The sequence below is a fragment of the Phyllobates terribilis genome, unplaced genomic scaffold (assembly GCF_046119375.1).
Source record: "Phyllobates terribilis strain yellow unplaced genomic scaffold, ASM4611937v1 Scaffold_1__5_contigs__length_1240528914, whole genome shotgun sequence".
NCBI classification, from domain to species: Eukaryota; Metazoa; Chordata; class Amphibia; order Anura; family Dendrobatidae; genus Phyllobates; species Phyllobates terribilis.
This window is the reverse complement of record NW_027362761.1, coordinates 480,123,293-480,145,635: the sequence shown is the minus strand read 5'-3', so window position 1 is coordinate 480,145,635 and position 22,343 is coordinate 480,123,293. Positions and strand designations below refer to the sequence as shown.

The window sequence follows — 22,343 nt, the reverse complement described above, 5'->3', positions numbered from 1 at the left end:
ACTGAGATAGACGTGTGCAGCGCAAGGTTGTGGGCAGGATCTATCTGTGACCACCCCTACATGCAGACCACTGGAGCAGGACCCCAATTCTGATCATTCTCAGGGTCCCAGTGAGCATACAAAAATGTGTCTGAAAAGCTTTTCGTTGATGCATGGAAACGTCCCTACCCTACCCTGCATTTCCTGACACCTTTTTAAAAAGTTTTGGTACCTAACACTTCCACAGTGTGATGAGCGCACAGTCACATATGCAGCATTTATTGCACCCCGCTCACACTGTGTGTGGATGTGACAGCACATGCTACGTCTGCAGCAGAATCTATGGAGATGATCTCACGCATAGTAACAACATTTCTGTTCCGTTTATGTCCACACGGGGGCGAGTCATACCATCGTACACAGCACTAGTAGGCTGTGTGTAGGTCACGTGACGGGCCATGCGCTCTGTAGCTCCGCCCACTTCCTGGATGGTCGCGCTGTGCGGCGGCGGCTCTTGTATGCGGCGCTGCAGGTTATCGTTGTGTATCGCTGGCAGTGCAGTAGCAGCGCTCGTCACTTTCTGCCTTCTGTTCTGTGCGCTGCCCCCGGGTCAGACTATGGCCAAGAGCGGCGGTAAGGCTCAGCACCGATGTCACCAGAGCTGTCGGTGCCTGACTCTTTGTATCAGGCTGTACTAGGAGTGTAAATGGGAACTTCTCCATGACACATTATTGACCAATGTGCTTTCTGGAAAACAAAACAAATTTGTGTTGTTTTCTAACTTAATGGGGTTGTCCAGTGATATATTGATTGATGGGGGCAGCGGTCCGATCAGTAGAATGGGGTCTTTATCCCTATCTAGAATGGAGTGGAGGCGCAGAATTTTCCTGACTGCTGCTTCGTTCACTCTCCGGTGCTGGGCAATAGGGGCCGGTCCTTACCAATCTATAAGTTACCACCTCCCCGTGGATAGCTGACAACTAAGGATGGGCGGACCTGTCGATGTTTGGGTGCATTGGGTTCGGTTGAACTTTATGAAAAAGTTTGGTTTTGATACCAGAGCTGTATCCGACTTTGATCCCAATTCAAGTGAATGGGGGGCATGAACATCCGGCGTTTCCCACGCTGTCACCTGTGTGACACCATGTGAAACACCAGCGGTAACCTTACTGAAGTCACTGCTGCTTGCGGACAGCTGCGGGTTCCTATGCTGCCACACAGAGGACCGTGTGTGAGCCAGAAGCTGTGACCGGCCGTGAAAAGGTTACCCGCCGGTCAGGCGTTAGCTGATGACTATAACTCTCACCATTGTGCGCCTGCTCTCGATGAGAGTATTCCCCAGCTGGTGCTTGTGCATAGTAAGAAATATGTCAGTGAGATATATAATTAATGCAGTGTGTGTAGCTTATTGTACATGTATTTAGCTAATAAAGAAATAAAAGAAAAAATGGAGTGGGGTCCCATTTATTTTTAATACCCAGCTGAGGGAAAGCAGACAACTAGGGGCTGGTATTATTTTGTGAAGGGGCCAATATCCATAAAGGTTTCCAGCCTATTAGTATCAGCTCACAGCTGCCTGTGTAGCATTTACTGGTTATTTAAAAAGGGAGGACCCCCCAAAAAAAGTGGGGTTCCCACTATTTTTAATAATCAGCAAAGGCTAAGCCGACAGCTGCAGGCTCATATTAATAGCCTGGGAAGGGGCTATGGATATTGGCCCCCTCCCAGACGAATAACACTAGCCCTCCAATAGATGCGCCAATTCTGGCTCTTAGTCTTGGCTCTTCCTGCTTGACCTGGTGCTTTGGCAAGCGGGGTAATGGTTTTGGGGTTGATGTCAGCTGTTTAACGTCGCCTGACATCAAGCCCAGGGGTTACTAATAGGCGTCTTTCAGACACCCCCCATTGCTAACCCCGTAGTCAAAAGTAATAAACACAGAAAAGTCCTTTAATTGGAAAAAGCACTGCGCGACCCTCTTTTACCCATTTATTACCTTTTAAACAATAAAATAATCCAAAGGGTTCTGGCGTAAGTCAATCCCACATCCCACGACAATCCCCGACTCTGCTACATCCGGATGCAGTCCTGAGCGGTGTTGACATCAGCAATGTGACTCCTCAGCCCGGACGCTGGAACACAATGACAGTAGCGTTTGAATCCGGCTGCTGCGATTAGCGCTGATGTCATCAAGGTTATCGCAGTTCATAGCTCGCAGCGTGAGAAATTTCTTAGACGCCTCTCCATTACTAACCCCTGGGCTTGATGACAGTGGACATTACACAGCTGACAACAACCCCAAAATACTACCCCGCCTGCCAGTGCACCAGGGCAAGTGGGAAAAGCCAGGCAAAGCGCAAGAATTCACGCATCTAATGGATTCGCCTTTTCTGGGGTGGCTGTGGGCTGCTTTTTTTAGGCTGGGGAGGGCCAAATATCCATGGACCTTACCAGCCTGCAGCTGTCTGCTTTACCTGCGATTGTTATCAAAAACAGAAGGGACCTCACGTCTTTTTTTTTTTTTTTTTTATATATATATATATATATATATATATATATATATATATATATATTTTATTTTTTTTTTTAACATACTACACCGGCCAATCATAGCCATGTCAATAGTCAGTCCATTTCACACCAACTCCGACAGCCCTGCTTGCAGCAGATAGTCTATTTGCCCTTCAGTCTCCCTCTCCTCTCCATAGAATTTCATGCACACCAACTGCCATCTCCTGTCTCAGTAATGGGAGAGTCTGCATTCACTGGATTACCTGTCAATTAAAGCACCACTCCATTGTTTTGTTTTTATTTCAGTGCTGGAGTGGTGCTACTAAGCGCAAGATCACTGCCCTTAATATTATACTCACCAGCCGCCGTATTCAGCTCTTCCCGGAGCTGCTCTGTTCCCGAGCCGCCAACTTCTGTCTGACCGGCAGTCAGAGGTAACGGCCACAAGCTCTCAGTGTAAAGTCTATGGGCCTCGTTCTGCCTCTCATAGACTAACATTGAGTTGTGACTTCCGGCTCATCCAGCAAACACTGGAGCGATCCGACAGGTCACAACCTGCAGGAGAGGAGCCGTGCCGATAACAGAGGAAAACAACGGCTGGTGAGTGTAATACTAGGGGCCGGGAACTCACATTAGTGGTAACATTGCAGCCGTAAAATCGAAAAAAAAAAAACAACATTGAAGTGGTGCTTTAAGAATTTTGAGAATGAATGATCAGTCCAGTAGGGGAAAGAAGCAGATTTCTCCGATAATATATATATTAAAAAGTTTTTTTTCTTTTCTTCTGTACTATTGATTTATGGAAATAAAATGTAAAATACAGGTTACAATTGATTGTGTCCAGTATGTCCCCCTGATATTTACTGGCCACATAAAAATACTTGACAAATTCAGTTAACACTTTCATGACCAATATGTGTTTTTCCTTTGTCTTGTGTTAGGAATGTTATGAGCGTATAAATATTAGAAATGTGTATACCGAAATCATATTTCACTGCAGGGAAACTAGTAAGCTGACATATCTTTATCATTACTAACTTTTCCTATCTCCTATGTCCATTTTCTTGGAAATGAGAGTCCAGAACTTGTGTCCTCTTACTCGACCTCACAGTGGATCGCTGTTTTTCTTCCATTAGGTCCATGGCGGGAGGATATATTGGATTATTTCCTGGACAAGGACCTGATAAAAGTCAGAGATGGAGTAGAAATACTCTGGGAACATGCAACAAACAGCAAGGAGAAGCTACAGCGGGCGCTGCAGGGTGAGTAATGGATCAGCACCAGATGTGGATCCCAGGCAACTGTAGATGCAGAATGTTCTCCGGTGTGAACAGAATCAGCACGCTGGGGACAATTGGCTTTTAATAATGGATCCCAGTCACTTTCTCGCAGACCTTAAATTTGTGTTGTAGATCTCGCCACCTTCTAACATCAGTGTACTACAGTGATCCAGTGCAGAAAGTGTCTGTGATTGACAGCTGCCCTCCTTCCCTTATGACGGAGATCTAAGAAATGCTTATTGACCCCTTTAGCACTTCAATCATCAGGGCTGATTGTAGGACCGAAAGGGTGAGGGGCTCCCTTTGTCCTTTTACTTGTCAGTCTGTCTAGTATCAATGTCTGCTGTATTTTACACCTTTAACCCAAACCACGGGCAGCATGAATCAGACTTTGGCTGCATGACTGACTGACATAGGGAGAGACCTGTCAGTCAAATGGATCAGGGAGGGGAGAAGCCTCTGACTAGTAATCCGACACACATAAGCCCCGATTCATCAAAGTGTTAATACCTGAAATCTGGCATAAAACACTTTGATAATTCTCATCTTTTTTGCACATCTCTAGGATCACAACAGTTTCACCCAGCTTAACCACAATGGGCAGAAATGCCATAATACTTTATGGCAGAAATCTTACTCCAGTCTTTGTGGTGAAGGCCTTACCACTTTTCAGATGTGCCTGATTCCTTAAGAAGCATGCACCTTTTAATGCATCAGGCACAACTGACTTCAGCACGCCCCCAAAAACTCCAGTATTGGTGAATTGAGGCCATAGTACCTAGCCGAATTTTCAATGTATGTTTTCTCTGATATGTCCAGTGTTTCACAGGACACATACCTAGTTCAATCACACAGTCAGTGTTTGATTCACATGCTTCTGATGACAGCTCTCCTTTAAAGTTGTTGTCCACTCTGCTTACTGTGCGGAGGCAGTTGCTGAGAACTGAAGCTCGGCTCCTATTGATTTCAATAGCAGCTGATGTGCAGTACCAGAGAACGGCCACTACATAATGATTGGAGCTCTGCTGGAGCCGAATTCAGAGCTGATCGTTGGGGGTGCTGGGTGTTTTACCACCAGCCATCAACATATTAAGTCCTACAGAAAAGTTTATTAATTTTTCATTGTATGCTCATTCGCACGATAAAATAAATTGATCGCAAAGGTGAATCGAGCCTTAAAGCATAACTATTGTTTTGTAAAAGTTTTTATATATATATTACAGGTGCTGCATAATGTTTCTGATAGGGGGTGTCCGGGTCCTGAGACCCCACCGATCGCTCACAAGACCGCTCTGAAGTGTGCAGCTTCAGCATTTTATCTGTGAGCACAGGGCAGTGTACAGACCCATAGACTGACGATTGTTCCCTTACTTCTCTGTGCACGCAGATCATGCAGGAACAGCAGATTTCAGGGCAGTGTATTAAGTGATTGTTGGTGGTCTCAGGAATCGGACCCCTATCGATCAAAAATACTATGCAGTACCTTTAATATATAAAAACTTTTACAATGCGATAGTTACACTTTAAAGGTTCCCATAGAGCCCTAGTCTTAGGCTCTGTGCACATGTTGAATATTTGCAGGAGATTTTTTTCTGCAGCAAAATCTAAAGTGTTGGCAGGAAAAATGCTGCATTAAATACCCAAGTCTTTGTCATATTTTTAAATGCATTTTTGGTGCTTTTTTACTTGCATTTTTCCCATTTAATAGAATAAATGAAAGAAACACTGCCAAAATAATGAAAGAATTGACATGTTGCATATTAAAAAAATCACTAATGGTTCAAATCCACAATTAAAAAAATAATCAGCACGTGCATGAGATTTCAGAAATCTCATTCACTTTGCTGGTGCTGTAAAGTGCAGCGTTTTGTTTTTTTTACCCTTGAAAAAAGTGTGGAATATTTGCAGTGTGAATAAGCCCTTAGATGGTTTTGTGTAAAACCTGGCAGTTGTGAGAATTGTCATGATTCAGTTTTCCGAATAATGGTGCCTGTACTTTTTGGTAACATACGCAGGTGATGTGCACATGATAGAGGCGGACATTTTGCTTAGAGGGACTGGAGACAAAGAACCAATAATGGCTCATCCTCCTGCAACAGACAGTGATATAAATCTACAAGACTGGCTGGCCGACGTCTCTGCCTCTAACAAAGGCATTAAGCTTGATTTCAAGAGGTAAGTTCTATTATAGAGGCGAGAAGGGTGAAATGCATTTTTATCACTTTTTGGGGGAGACTGCATACAGCTATGACACTTGAGCAAAAATGATAAACATTTGCCATGTCATCAATGAGATTATTAACGCCTTCACAACATTTGACGTACCTATACGTCATGGTTGGATAGTGATTCCCGACCGATGACGTATAGGTATGTCATGGCGATCATACAGGCACAGCAGCTGTGCCAGCGCAATCACCTCTGGGAGCTCGGCTTAGGTGATAGCCAAGCCCCGGCTGTCACAGGCAGGAGTGGTGCCGCCCCCGGCAATTTAACCCCCTAAATGCGATATTGATCACAACATGTAGGGGACTCTCTCTCCTTTCCAATCGGCACCCCCGCAACATCATAGCGAGGGGACCGATGGTCGTCATGTCAACATGAGGTCGTCATGACAATCTCCAAGTCTGCCAGCAACGGTGGCCTGCTCACACGATGCCAGGAGCATGGCCTAAGAGGCTGCTATTAGTTCAGCATTGACAGGTTTAAAGCATTGCAATGATGGTGCATTGCAATACATTATACCAGCGATCACAGTAATGAATGTTAAAGTCCTATAGAATGACTACATAGATTAGTAAAAAAAAGTTGCAAAGATCTAAAAAAACATAACAAAATAATAAAAAATGATTATACCAATAAATACGTATATTTGTTTAAAAAAAATACATAGTTGGTATCGCCACATCCAGAATGACCTGACCTGTAAAACTGTCACACCGGTTACCCCCTTCAGGGAACACAGTAAAAAAAAAAAAAAAACTCAACAAAAAGTGGAATAAAATGCAATCATAAAGTCAAAAGGAAATAAAAATGGTATAGCTGAAAACGCCATCTTGTCCAGCAAAAAACAAGCCACCATACAGCTCTATCAGCAGATAAATAAAAAAGTTATAGCTGTCAGAATAAAGCGATGCAAAAACAATTTTTTCTATTGTTTTTATTGTGTAAAAACATAAAAAGATTATATAAATGTGGTATCGCTGTCATCATACCGACCCGAAGAATAAAGCTGCCTTATCTCTTTTACCATACGGTGAATGGCATAAAAAAATTCCTGAATTGCTGTTTTTTGTTCATACTGCCTCTCAAAAATCGGAATAGAAAGCGATCAAAAATGTCATGTGCCCGAAAATGGTATCAATAAAAATGTCAACTCATCCCACAAAAAACAAACCCTTACATGACTCTGCCTGCTGAAATATTTAAAAATTATAGCTCTCAAAATATGGTAATGCAAAAATTTTGCTTTTACAAAGAAAAGGGGTCTTTTAGTATGTGACAGCCGCCAAACATTAAAAAAGATATAAACTTGGTATCGCTGTAATCGCACTGACCCGAAGAATAGCGTTGTGTAATACCGCACAATGAACACCACAAAAGATAAATAGGACAAATTCTTGACCTGCTGTTGATTTTGTTTATCCTTCCTCCCAAAAATCGCAGTAAGGCTCAGCTCACATTTATCCTGCGTGCTACGTGGTTTCCGTGTAGATCTCTGACATACATGATTCAGACAGAACCCCCAGCGGAAGATTCCCTATAATGAGGCAGATGGAGGCACTGTGGATGCCGTCTGGCCTATGATCCGGCTGTGTCCGTCTTTTTAGGCACGCAGAAAAGCTCCGTCCACTGCAGTTTTGTGCACCTCTGAAAATAAGAACAACGCTGAACAGAGGCCAGACGGAGTCCAGAATAACTCTGCTGCCTCACTATAGCGATTGGATTCGTTGGGGGTTTCATCTGAATCACGTCACTCTGAGATTTAGATCGAAACCCCCATATAAGTGCTCAGCATAGAGTGCAAGATAAATGTGATCCCAAATGTTATGTAAAATGTCCCCAATAAAAGCTTCAATCCACAAAAAAAGTCCCCACTCAGGTCCGTCATCTGTGAACGGAAATATAGGGGGCTTCCATGTTACTGGTAGCACAAAGCCTCTGGAAAAGCGCTATGGCTCCTCGCCCCCCAAAAGAAATCCAGCGACTTTTGTGCTCCCAAATCAAAATGCCCACCTCCCTTCTGAGCCCCACAGTGTGGCTAAACCACATTTAGCATCCACATGTTTGGGATTTCTGTAGCGATGAGAGCCCACTTAATTTACGAGTGCATGTCTCCAGAAGCATAAGTTGGGCATAACCTACTGGTCACTACAACATACTGGTGACTGCAACTTACAGGCCACTACAATGGCAGATTTGCAATTTTCACTTGGCAACATCTATTTATGCTCGTTTCTTGAAAACAACCATGGAGTCAAAATCATCACTACCCTGTAGATAAATTCCCAGAGGGGTGTAATTTCCAAAATGGGGTCACTTGAGGGGGTATTCTGCTCTTTTTGAGGGGGGGCTCTGTATATGGAGTTGGCAAACTATTCTAGGAAAATCTGTACTCCAAGAGTCAAATAGCTCTCCAGGAGGCAAATTGCCTTCCTGAGTCTCGCCTTGTGGCTAAGCAGTACTGTATTTCCACATTCAGCAGTAATTGTGTGACAAATTTTGGTGCCATTTTTACCCACTTACTCGTGTGAAAATGTAAAATCGGGGGCTAAAAACAAAATTTTGGTAGTAAAAATGTAATTATTTTTTCTTCATCGCCCAATGGTATAAAATTATGTGACCCACCTGTGGTGTCAATATGATCCCTGCACACCTATATTAATACATTGAAAGGTGTAGTTTGTAAAATGGGGTCACTTATGGGGGTTTCTGCTGTTCTGACACATCAGGGGCTCTGCCAATGTGACATGGCACCCTCAAACCATTAGACCAAAATCTGAATCCTATTATGGCACTTCTTCCCTTCCGAGTTTTGCACTGTGCCTCAAAAGTAGTTTTCAGCCACATATGGTATATTGATGTACTCAGGAGAAATTGCACAACAATTTTTGGGGTCCATTTTCTCCTGTTACCCTTGTGAAAATGAAAACTTTGGGGCAAAAGCAAGATTTTTTGGGAAAAATGTATTTTTTAATTTTCACGGCTCAATGTTCTAAAATTCTGTGAAGCACCTATGGGTTCAAGGTGCTCCACCACACCTCTAAATAAATTCCTTGAGTGGTGTTGTTTCCTACATGGGGTCACGTGGGGAGGTGGGGGGTTCCAGTGTTTAGCCACATCAGGGACTCTGCAAACACGACATGGCATCCTCTATTCATTCCAGCCAATTTTGCGTTCCAAAAGTCAAACGGTGCTCCTTCCCTTCTGAGCACTACCGTGTGCCCAAACAGTAGTTTTCCACCACATGTGGGGTATCTGCGAACTCAGGTGAAATTGCTCAACAAATTTTGGGGATTTTCACCTATTACTATTTTGAAAATGCAAAAAAGGCAACATTTTTGTGGGAAAACTAACATTTTCATTTTTTTTTGTTCCACATTGCCTTAATTCCTGTGAAGCACCTGAAGGGTTAATAACATTTTTGAATGTGGTTTTGAGGACTTTAACCGGTTCAGGACCGCCCACTGTACATAAACGTCGGCGCTGCCTGGGCTCTGTGCAGCGCCGACGTTTAAAAACTGTGGGTGGTCCTGCAAGCGCTGCGGTTCCGGTGCAGAGCGATAGCTCTGATAGGGGACATCATCGGGACCTGATTGGGTCAGGTCCCAATGATGTTAACCCTTTGCTATCTTCTATATGCCGCCATCTATAGTGATCGCGGGATATAGAAGATAGTGAGAGGAGAGGGGGTCGTCAACTTATCTCTCCGACGGCCCCCTGATATCTTCCAGGACCTTCCGTTGTTATGGCAGCTGGAGGTCACATGACCGCCTCCAGATCTGCCATATATGGTGTCCTGCTGAGATCAGCCCTGCAGCTGAGTCCAACAGGAGACACTGACTGTGAAACAGTCAACAAAGATGTCATGTAATGTAATACATGTCTATTACATTGCATGACATCAGTGATTAGAAAAATAAAAATTAATGTCCCATACAGGGACTATGTAAAAAAAAAGGCAAAGAAATGTTTTCAAACTGTTAAAAAAAAAAATCACAAAATAAATAAAAATAAATAAAATATTTAACCAATAAATCCGTATATTTATGCAAAAACAAAAAAAGTACACAGATTTGGTATCGCCGCGTCCGAAACAACCCGATCTATAAAACGGTCACACTAATTAACTCCTTCTGTGCACACCGTAATAAAAATAAATAAAAAACGGAGCAAAAAACTATGCTTTTTCATCATATTGCCAAACAAAAAGTGGAAAAAAATGTGATCAAAAAGCAAAACGGAAATAAAAATGGTATCGCTGAAAACATCATCTTGTTCCGCAAAAAAAGCCGCCTTACAGCTCCATCAGCCGAAAAATAAAAAAGTTATAGAGCTCAGAATAAAGCGATGCAAAAAAATATTTTTTCTATAAAATTGTTTTATTGTGTAAAAGTGTCAAAACATAAAAAAAATATACAGTAAGTGTAGTATCGCTGTAAACGTATTGACCCGAAGAATAATGCTGCCTTATCACTTTTACCACATGCAGAACGGCATAAAAAAAACCTCAAAAAACAATTCCTGAATTGTTGGTTTTTGTTAATTTTACCTCCCAAAAAACGGAATAGAAAGCGATCAAAAAATGTCACGTACCCAAAAATGGTACCAATAAAAATGTCAACTCGTCCCGCAAAAAACAAGTCGTCACATGACTCTGTCGGCCGAAATATGGAAAAATTATAGCTCTCAAAATATGGCGATGCAAAAACTAGATTTTGCAAAAAAAAAAGCATCTCTTAGTGTGTGACAGCTGTCAGTCATAAAAGCCCGATATAAATCTGGTATCTCTGTAATCGCACCGACCCGAAGAATAAAGTAATCTCATCACTTATACCGCACGAGGAACGGTGTAAAAAATAAATAAAACCAATTCTTCACCTGCTACTGATTTGTTTATTATGTCTCCCAAAGATCGCAGTAAGGCTCTGCTCACATTTATCCTGCGCTCTGCGCTGAGCACTTGCACCAGAGTTTCCGTGTAAATATTTGAAATACGTGATTCAGACGGAACCCATGACGGAAGATTCCCTGTAATGAGGCAGATATAGGCCACTGTGGATGCCATCTGGCCTGTGATCCCACAGTGTCAGTTTTTTTAGGCGTGCATAAAAGTGCGGTTGGCCACAGTTTTGTGCACTTCTGAAAAAAAGGACACCGCTAAACTGAGGCCAGACGGAGTCCAGAGTAACTCTGCTGCCTCATTACAGTGAATGGATCCTGCCGGGGTTTCATCTGAATTACATCACTTGGAAATTTAGATGGAAACCCCGATGTAAGTGCTCAGCCTCGAGCGCCAGATAAATGTTACGTAAAATGTTCCCAATAAAAGCTTCAACTCAGTCCTCAAAAAAAGCCAGTCCCCACTCAGGTCCGTCATCTGTTAAAAATATTCCAAGTTACTGGTAGCAGAAAGGCTCTGGAAAAGCGAAATGGCCTTTGCCCCCCAAAAGAAATTCAGAAAATTTTGTGCTCCCAAATCCAAATGCCTATTCTACAATAATTTGTTCTCCAATTGTCAAATAGCGCTCCGTCCCTCCCAGATCTCGCCGTATGGCTAAGCGGTACGTTACAGCCACATATGGGGTATTGCCACTTTTAGAAGAAATTGTGTGACAGATTTCGGCACCATTTTTACCCATTGCCCTGTGAAAATGTAAAATCTGAGGGTAAAACATTGTTTTGTGGTAAAAATATAATTATGTTTTTTTCACTGCTCAATGGTATAAATTTAAAAATACTCACTACGTCCCTAGATGAATTCCTTGAGAGGTGTAGTTTACAAAATGGGGTCACTTGTGGGGGTTTCTGCTGTTTCGGCATGTTAGCGACTCTTCAAATGTGACATGGTGTCTGCAACCTATCCCAGCCAACATAGCGCTCCTTTCTCTTCCGAACCCTGCCGTACACCAAAGCAGTGGTTTTCCCCCACATATGGGGTATCGGCGTACTCAGGAGAAATTGTACAACAAATTTCATGGTGCCATTTCTCCTGTTATCCTTATGATAATGCAAAATTAAGGAATGAAAAATGTGAAAATTTTATTTTTACGGCTCAATATTATAAACTTCTGTGAAGCACCTGGGGGTGCAAGGTGCTCACCACACATCTAGATAAGTTCCCTAAGGGGTCTAGTTTCCAAAATGGTGTCACTTGTGGGGGGTTTCCACTGTTTAGGCACATCAGGGGCTCCCCAAATGCAACATGGTGTCCGCTAATTATTCAAGCAAATTTTACATTCAAAAAGTCAAATGGCGCTCCTTCCCTTTCAAACCCTGCCGTGCACCCAAACAGTGGTTTGCCTCCACATATGGGGTATCGGCGTCTTCAGCAGAAATTGCACAACAAATTTCATGGTGCAATTTATCCAATTACCCTTATGATAATGCAAAATTAAGGGATGAAAAACGTTTTTGTGGGAAAAATGTGAAAATTTTATTTTTACAGCTCAATATTATAAACTTCTGTGAAGCACCTTGGGGTTCAAGGTGCTCACCACACATCTAGATAAGTTCCCTAAGGGGTCTAGTTTCCAAAATGGTGTCACTTGTGGGGGGTTTCCACTGTTTAGGCACATCAGAGGCTCTCCGAACGCAACATTGCGTCTGCTAATTATTCAAACAAATTTTACATTCAAAAAGTCTAATGGCGCTCCTTCCCTTCCGAACCCTGCCGTGCGCCCAAACAGTGGTTTTCCCTCACATATGGGGTATCAGCGCGCTCATGAGAAATTGCACTACAAATTGTGTATTCCATTTTTTCCTGTTACCCTTGTGAAAATAAAAAAATTGGATCTAAAGTAACATTTTTGTGAAAAAAAGTTAAATGTTCATTGTTTTCTTCCACATTCCAAAAATTCCCGTGAAACACCTGAAGGGTTAATAAACTTCTTGAATGTGGTTTTGAGCACCTTGAGGGTTGCAGTTTTTAGAATGGTGTCACTTTTGGGTATTTTCTGTCATAAAGGCCCCTCAAAGTCACTTCAAATAAGATGTGGTCCCTAAAAAATGTTTTTGTAAATTTTGTTGGAAAAATAAGAAATCGCTGGTCAACTTTTAACCCTTATAGCTTCCTAACAAAAAAAAATTTTGGTTCCAAAATTGTGCTGATGTAAAGTTGACATGTGGGAAATGTTATTTATTAACTATTTTGTGTGACATATCTCTCTGATTTAAGGGCATGAAAATTGCTACATTTTTGCCAAATTTCCTATTTTTTCACAAATAAACACAAGTGATATCGAAGAAATTTTACCACTATCATGAAGTACAATATGTCACGAAAAAACAATCTCAGAATCAGGGGAATCCGTTGAAGCGTTCCAGAGTAATTACTTCAAAAAAGTGACAGTGGTCAGAATTGAAAAAATTGGCCCGGTCACGAAGGCAAAAACAGGCTCTGGCGTGAAGTGGTTAAGGGGTACAGTTTTTAGAATGGTGTCACTTTGGGATATTTTCTGTTATATCAAAATGTGATGTGGTCACTGCAAACATTGGTTTGTAAATTTTGTTGGAAAAATTAGAAATTGCTGATAAACTTTTAATCCCTCTAACTTCTAAACAAAAACTTATGCTTCAAAAACTATGCTGATGTAAAATAGATGTATGGGAAATGTTATTTATTAACAATTTTGTGTGATATAACTATCTGGTTTAAGGGCTTGAAAATTGCCAAAATTCCGATATTTTCAAAAATAAACTCTAAAAATTTATACCTAAATTTATCACTAAAATAAAGTGCAATGTGTCACGACAAAACATTCTCAATCACTGGGATATATTGCAGCGTTCCGGAGTTATTACCTCATAAAGTGGTCAGAATTATAAAATTTGGCCTGGTCAGCAAGGTGAAAACAGGCTCAGAAGCGAAGGGTTAATGGTGGTCTGACTAACGTTCTTCCACACTGAATGCACTTGGGCACACAAATCAAAATCCACCGCTGGCAGCTCCCTTTGCAATTCTGCCCAATGCAATCCCAGATTTGCTTAATGGGAAACAAGTCTGGAGAAGCTCCAGGCCATGCTAACACGTTTAAGTCACACAGACTGCTCACTGTAACATGAGCAACGTGCAGCCAGTTGTTGGTCATGTTGAAAAAACGGCTCCTGTGACACTTTGAGGAAATGGCCGCACCACTGGTTCCACGAATGATCTGTTCTATACTGCAAGTGAAGTTAGACATTTCCACAAAACCTTATTCGTCAAACAATGTCCATCCAAACCAGCAGAAGGCATGGGCTATGAGCCTGACGTCCAGCTACATGTGTTCCATTCATCTTACAACACTTCCCTCAAAAGCTGTCATGGTGCAGAGCAACGTGGCAATGGAGTCTGGAATGGAGGTCTATCTCTTCAGCGATGAATCCCGCTTTTTTTCTTGGGCTCAATGGGAGTAAGAGATTGGTCTGGAGACCATGTGGGCATCGCCATAAGAGGGAATGTCACACCGGCCCTACTCCCAGGATTATGGTTTGGGGTGGCAGAATGTACGGTAGTTGGACCCCTTTAGTCTTCATTCCAGGTACACTAACAGCTCGGTGTTATATTGGTTTTGTCGTAGAATTAGTGGTACGGCCATTTCTTCAAATTGAATAATTCTGTGATTTCCATAACTCCATCCATTTATTTTGTATGTGAAACCTCATGTCTGTGTAGTAGCTGGATGTGGACGTGTGTTGGAGAGATTCCTGTTCCAGACCTGCTGCTCCCACACTTTAGTATGACAGGCCGGATGGAGAACAGCTAACAGTGGGAAGTCTCGGTGTCACGGACGAGATGGCACAGATGCTGTTTATTATAGCAGTTTATCCTGTCTAGTAAAGCTAAGAGGACGGCAGCCAGCATGGCACGTGACATCCACTGTAGGAACCCTGAGAGGTTTCTCTGCAAAGTGAAGCAAAGCCGCAGCTGACAAATATAAAACTACTTCTGGGAAAGTAACCCAGTGTAAATACTGAGGTGAAATCATTGGCTTCATGTTTCCACATTATTAACTTCATATCCGTAACCACCAATAAATGTCATTACAGTAGAGACCTGATGAGACTTCTGCCTCTTAATCCCATAGCTGTCACTTGCCTCATCCGGATGCAGAGTTATTCTGGTCCCTGTGGTGATACATGGAGAACTTGTGATTAGTACAGAATGAAGAAGCCATTACAGCCTCAGATCTCTTCCTCAATTATTCGATGGCATAAGCGGTCGGCGCAATAATGCAGTAATTTGTTATATCCTATATGTCATGGACACTATTTACAAGGATCCGCACCTTTATAATCCCATCTCCTGCATTGAAAAGTGGAGGTTAAATATTTTCAGCAAGAACAGAAAAGCCACATAATGTTTTGGTAAACAGAAAGGACTGATATGCTTCAAATGTAACCCTTTAAGGACCATTGCATTTTTGTTATTTTTGCACTTTCGTTTTTTTTTTGTTGCCTTCTTGTAGTTTTGAAGGGCAATATTCATTTTGCCACCTAATGTACTGAATTGCCTGAAAAAAAATGCAATTTTTGGATTTATTTATTTTTTTTGCTTTTACAGCATTTATTGTGCAGTAAAAATGACCACGAAATATGATTGCGCAGGTCAGTCTGATTACGGCAATGCCAAACAATCTTTTTTATTTATTTTTTTCTATCCATATGATGAAAAAAAATGTTTCCTTTGTGTCGCCATTTTCTGAAACTCATAACATTTTTCTTTTTCTGTGGATGGAGCTGAGTGAGGGCTTGTTTTTTGCACCTGTGAACTGATGTTTTTATTGATACCAATTTTGTGTACAAATAACACATTTTGATTTTCTTTCTCTTTAAGGCATTTTCCAATAGGGTTACTTAATTTCATATTTTAATAGATCGGATTTTTACGAACATGGCGATACCAAATGTGTTTTTATTTTTTTTTCCTTTTTTTATTTAGAACTGGGTAAAAGGGGGTGATTTGAACTTTTTGTATTTAAAGAAAATGAAAAATTTAAAAACCTTTAAAACCTTGCTTCTCTCAGGGGACTTGAACCTCTGATCGTTTGATCGCTTATATTACACTGAGCACAATTATTAGGACATTTTTTTTTTAATGATTAATTCTATTACTGAACATCTACAGTGCTGTCGGCCAATCCAAAAGGTTAATAAACCTGAATATTTAAGAAAGTAAAAGTGAGGTTTTGTCTTTCTAAGGAGAATATGTATGTGTGCAGAATTATTGGGCAACTAAATGAAAAACATAGATTTGTCCATCTCAATTGTTTATTTTCATCTGTTAAAGTGAGACTAATAACCAAACCACTCAGAATGTACAAAAATACATTTCTGACATTTAAACAAATATATATGTATATATCAGTGAACATTATAGCCGCACTTCGATTTAATGACAGCCATAAGCCTTCCAACCATGGAGTTTGTTTCTTAGTTTGTTGATAATCACCTTTTTGGGCATCATCAACCACAGCCTCTCAGACACTGATCAGAGGTGTGACTGTTTTCCTTCACCGTAATCTCCCATTTAAGAAGGGCCCACAAGTTCTCAATAGGGTTTAAGTCAGAAGAGGAAGGGGCCATGTCGTTATTCTTGCATTTTTAAGGCCTTTACTGGGAGCCAAGCAGTGGAGACTTTGATGAATGGCGAATTGTCCTGCAGAAAAATCATGATTTTCTTGTTGGCGTCTGAGTCAAAGGTCTGTGCCCATTATTGATCCTGATTAGTGATGAGCACAGCGAGCGTCTTCTGTTAACCCTTTCGGCGAGCATGCTCGGGTGCTCGCCTAATATTTGCGGCGTGCTCGGATGTTATGTTTGAGTCACTGTGTGTGCATGATTTGCGACTGTTTGACAGCTTTAATACATGAGAAATGCCTAACAAACAGGCACTCCTCACATGCATTAAAGCTGTTAAACAGTTGCAAATCATGCACACACAGTGACTCAAACATAATATTCGAGCACGCCGAAGATACTCGGAAAACACCTGAGCATGCTCGCTTGTCACTAATCCTGATCTTTCTGGTCTGCCAAGAGTCGCTTTCATCTTATCAGTCCATAAAACCTTTGAAAAATCTGTCTTAGATATTCCATGGTCCAGTCTTGACGTTTCCACTTCAGTGTCTTGTTCAGTGGTGGTTGGGTTTCAGCCTTCCTTACCTTGGCCATGTCTCTGAGCACTGAACACCTTGTACTTCTCGCCTACAAGGAGGCTGTAGTTCTAGTATGTGACAGCACTGGAGGATAATGGCTTCCTGGTCACTTCACATTTGATTCTTCACAACTCTTTGGCAGTTAATATGCGTTTTTTTTTTCTCAACAGAGGGTTTTTTGCAACCCTGTTGACTATTTGCAACAAATCTTTTGATGGTTCTGTGATCACGCTCCAATATCTTAGTAATTTCTGTAAGACTTGTAACAATTTTGGACTTTTCGGGGTCAGTTAAATATTCTTAGGCTGTACCCTGCCTACACAAATACACATCACCTGATCTCCTTCATCCAATAAGCATTCAAATTTATATAGCTTGGAGTGGGAAAATTTGCATAAAAATTATATGGTCCAAATACTTGCGTGTTCTTTTATCCTCTTCATGACGCCTCCTGTTTTTGATTGGACATCTCATGCAGGGGAAGAAGTACACACCCTCACAGACAAATCTCTGGTAACTCCTAGTTGAACGATAATTAAATTAAAAAATAAAAAGTATGTTTTACTCAGTTCTGTTATTCCATGATTAGGCTAGTTTATCATGCCTAAACTGGTGAAGGGGCCTTTTTAAGTGCTATTAAAACATAGCTGAGGTCATGGAGGGTACTGATATTATTTGACTACTTACACATGCGTGTTCATACTCTGTGTACGCAATACTTCCAATGTCTCTGCTGCATGCACCCCTTAAGCTTTTAGTATGGAAACCTGGAGAGCTTCACGTTATTGTTACAGCACCACCACTTGAAATGAATGGTACTTTGATGATGACATTTTTATTGACACCATTTTGTTGTAGATAGTATATTTTTATTGCATTTTTTGCACCATTGCGGTGAGCAAAAAAGCACAATTGTGGCCTTTTCATTTTTTGTTGTGTTTAAAGTGGGGGTTTGTTTTTCATTTTTTTATTTTTAATGGGGGAAAAGCATGTGATTTGTAATTTTTTTATCTTTCACTGTATTTATTAGTCCCTTTAGGGGACTTGAACCTGCGATCGTCTGTTCAGTGGTGGTTGGGTTTCAGCCTTCCTCACCTTGGCCATGTCTCTGAGCACTGAACATCTTGTACTTCTCGCCTACAAGGAGGTTGCAGTTCTAGTATATGACAGCACTGGAGGATAATGGCTTCCTGGTCGCTTCACATTTGATTGGCAGTTAATATGTGTTTTTTTTTTTCCTCCACACAGGGTTTTTTTGCAACCCCGTTGACTTGTAACTTATTTGTAGTTAAAGTGTAGTAAAGTGATTTGTAACTTATATTTTTTTGTCTTTCACTATATTTATTAGTCCCTTTAGGGGACTTGAACCTGCGATCGTCTGATTGCTTGTGCTATATACATCAATACTACAGTATTGTTGCATTTAGTAAAAATCACGGTCTCCTTTAAAGCCCGGCAACAGGCTGGGTTTCAAGGGAGCTCCGTAATAACTGGCACGAAGACCTTCAACAGATCCCCGGATGTCATAGCAACCTATTGGTGCACCATGGGAGTGCCAATTGGCACATAGAATGACGCACCCCCATGATGGTGTGCTGTTGATGCCGCTCTCAGTTTGTAGAGGCTGGTCCTGGCTGTAACACACAGCAATTACCTGCCTGGTATAGGACAAGCTCACCCTGTGATCCTGAGCCATACACCTACTACCAACTTGCGCAACACATGTACGGTGGATGTTGGTAAAGGGTTAAAAATCTGCACTTTCACATTGAATTTTTAAATTGTTTATTTGTTTTCTAAATGCAAAACTAAGCAACTTTCTAAATAGTCTTCAATAAACGTTTCCCATCATTTTGCTGCAAAACAGATACAGCTTCATTACAGCTAAAGTTGAGCAAAAAGTTTTGCAAGTACCAAAGTCCAACAACCATGTCGGTAGTCTGTGGCAACCAGACCAGAGCCCTGCAAACCTCCTACTACTTGTGACATTCCTGATGCTTCTTTTATGCAATATCATACAATGTAAGAAGGTCGCTGGGCCTACAAATCAGAAGAGGTGCTGGGTATGCTACAGGCAGGGGGTTTGTGTTGCTCTGGTCCAGCAGCCACAGCCATGTAGGAACTTGGCCATGTCGGTAGTCTTTTTGCTTGACTCTCCTGCTACTGATGGCTCTGGTCTGCTCTCTCTTCACTCAGGGATAGAAATAGGAGGTGGGAGAGGGAGCAGATGCACACAAATCTGCAGTGGACAGATGTAAAAGTATCTAAAATTTAATGGAGAGCAGAGAAAGGCTATAGATTAGGAGGAAAGCACATGGAGTGGAAATAAGTGCAGGATAGAAGCTGTTCTGATATATGAGCAGTGAAGACAGTACCACCCTAGATAAACAGACCTCACATCCAGCCTATATTACTGGGAGAGACACCCCCACAAGAGAAAAATCTGAATCTTGATCAGGCTGCAAAATGGATATCAGGGGTCTGAAAATGAATGAAAGAAAGAAAATTGCAGACTGAAACTTAGTACTATTTTATTAAGTAAAGGTAACTACTAACTAGTGTAAAAATAATCATGTTTTCCATGTCATAGGTGTCTGTAGCCATTATCTATTTGTCCCTTTTGATTAGGTAAAGAACTGCAATGTAAAATGTATAAACTGAATTGATGCACATGAAAATTTTAAGTTGTCAGTTTAAAACAGTAATAAATGTAACTGTAGAAATGTGGGGAAGAACACAATGGAATTTCATCTTGGTGTCAATTAAGGTGCCCTACTTGTGTGACATTTTGCCCATAGAGACATATTGGAGTTTGTAAGCTAATCTTATTTCCACCATCCCTCTCCTTGTATATGCCATTGTTGTCCCTTCATAAAATGTTTGCTTAGGATTTAAACATTGATGGTTTATCCTTCCCTATTAAATTGTAGCAGAAATTAGGGATAGAGACCTTTACTCCAGTGATGTCACTTACTGGACTTCTTGCAGTAGTTTTCATAAATTTTCTGTTTTATTTGCTGAGGCTCTGGTAGTTCTTTTCATGATACTCTCTGTATAACCATACTACACTGTGCATAGGCAGAAAGCGCCCTATCAGTGGAAGAGGGCGGAGTTATACAGAGGTTGTGAATATTGAGAACTATATAGAAGGAGCTCCCTCACTGAGAATACTGGGAGAGCTACAGCAAAAAGTCCAGTAAATGATACACCACTGGAATCATTCTTCATGCTGCTCTAAGTAATGGGCAAAGGTGCCAATGTAGATCAGCTGCTGCACGTATTTATACAATGAATGTGACAAGCGTTTCATTGTGCTTAGTGGCATGTGTCCCAGAAAATACCAAGTTGCCATTAAAAATATTTCTCAAGTCACGCTCCATGATTGCACCAAAGGAGGTGCCCTAATAGGGACAGAAAACACAAAGAGGTCAAATAGCTCACCTCACTTCCTCTCTCCATTATTTTTCCTGGATTATCTCTGAGATTCGCAATGTCAGTTCTGGGCTCTATGGCCTCGTGTATCCAGGCTGTAGCTTGGGCTCAGGCCCATATAAGAATCCTACAGACGCACATCCTAGCCTCCTGGGACAGATCCCTAAAAAGAACAGTCACTCATCTGGTGGGTCAATTAAAAAAATCTGAACAGAGGACTATCCTGACATCAGAATCCTCTATCAACTGTCACAACAGATGCCAGCAAGAGTGGATGAGGAGCCACAGTCTCCCAGGCTGCATTCCAGGGGTTATGGTTCCAAGACATCAGTCTTCGATCTTCCAATTTCAGAGAACTGAAAGCAGTGGAAGAGGCCCTCAAGGCTGCAGTGACCTTGGTAAAGGGAACTGATGTAAAAAAAATATTCGGACAACATGACCATGGTAGCTCATCTACGCCACCAGAGAAGCATGAGATACTAAAGCCTAAAAATGATCTCAGTCAGAATCTTTGCTTGGGCAGAGCGATATGTCCTCTCCCTATCAGGGTTCCACCAACGTCCAAGCAGACTTTCTCAGCAGAGAAGTCATACACCCAGGGGAATGGGGCCTAAATACGGAAGTATTTCAGATGTTGGTCAAAAAATCGGGGTCCGCAGAAATAGACATGTTTGCGACCTGTCAAAATGCAAAGGCGGAATACTTCTTCTCACTAGATCAAAACTACACCTGTTTAGCGGTAGACGCTTTCGCACACCACTGGGATTTCAACCTGGCATATTCCTTCCCACCAATTCCCATTCTGCCAAGAACATTGCAGAAAATGAGAACGGACAAGATAAGAACAATCCTAGTGGCACCTCTCTGGCCAAAGAGAAGCTGGTTTGGGACACAACAGCCTAAAAATAGAAGGTTCCCTGACTCTCCCATGAATCTGCAAGCTTATTCATCAAGGGCCAATTTATCACCCAGATCCTCGAGCCTTGCGACTTGCAACCTGGGTTTTGAGTCTGTCATCCTAAAAGCTAGAGGTCTCTAGGACATAGATACACTTCAGAAAAGTAGAAAGCCAATAACAAATTCCATGTATAACAAGATATGGAAAATCTTTTTATTCTGGTGTGGCTCTACCCATCCTAATCTTCTACGTCCAAACATGGCCAAAATACTAGACTTTCTACAGAGTGGGCTGGAAAAGGGATTAAAGACTAGCACTCTGAAAGTCCAAGTAGCAGCCATCAGTTCATATTTTGACCAAAACATGGCAGACCATTGTTTGATTAGAAGGTTTATGATCGCAGCGTCTCTATTACAACAAAGAGTATCCAAATTGGTCCCGACCTCCTATTTGAATGTAGTCCTCAAGGGTCTAACACTTCCACCATTTGAGCCTATAGACTCTATAGACTTAGACAAACTGTCATGGAAAACAACTTTTTTGGTGGCAATCACAACAGCGAGAAGAATCAGTGAGCTACAGACCCTCTCGACCAGAGAACCTTATTTAAGAACTCTAGAAGATAGGATAATTTTCCGCCTAGACCCATCATTCCTACCTAAAGTAACCTCAGAGTTCCACATATCTCAAGAGATCATATTACCTTCTTTTTGCCAAAATCCATCTAACAGTAAAGAAATGGAGTTCCATACACTGGACGTTTGTAAAGCTATCTTTCACTATCTCCAACAATCAAAAACCTGAAGAAGAATGAAAATATCTTCATCTAACACTACGGACATAGCAAAGGCAAAAAGACTTAAAAAACACAATCGCAAATTGGAATA

The 22,343-nt window shown here is 41.5% G+C and overlaps 1 protein-coding gene across 3 annotated transcripts in view; it reads left to right on the top strand.

Moving 5' to 3' along the window:
• Positions 1-446: 446 nt before the first annotated feature.
• Positions 447-22,343, top strand: part of FAM151B (family with sequence similarity 151 member B) — a 100,422-nt gene continuing 78,525 nt past the window's right edge. For 2 of the 3 annotated variants that reach the window (XM_073655029.1, XM_073655027.1), the window contains exons 1-3: positions 447-612; positions 3,625-3,750; positions 5,784-5,943. In XM_073655029.1, the coding sequence (XP_073511130.1) occupies positions 468-612; positions 3,625-3,750; positions 5,784-5,943 (431 nt within the window). In that variant the 5' untranslated portion in view covers positions 447-467. The remainder of the gene's footprint in view (positions 613-3,624; positions 3,751-5,783; positions 5,944-22,343) is intronic. The other variant, XM_073655028.1, reaches the window with a different exon arrangement.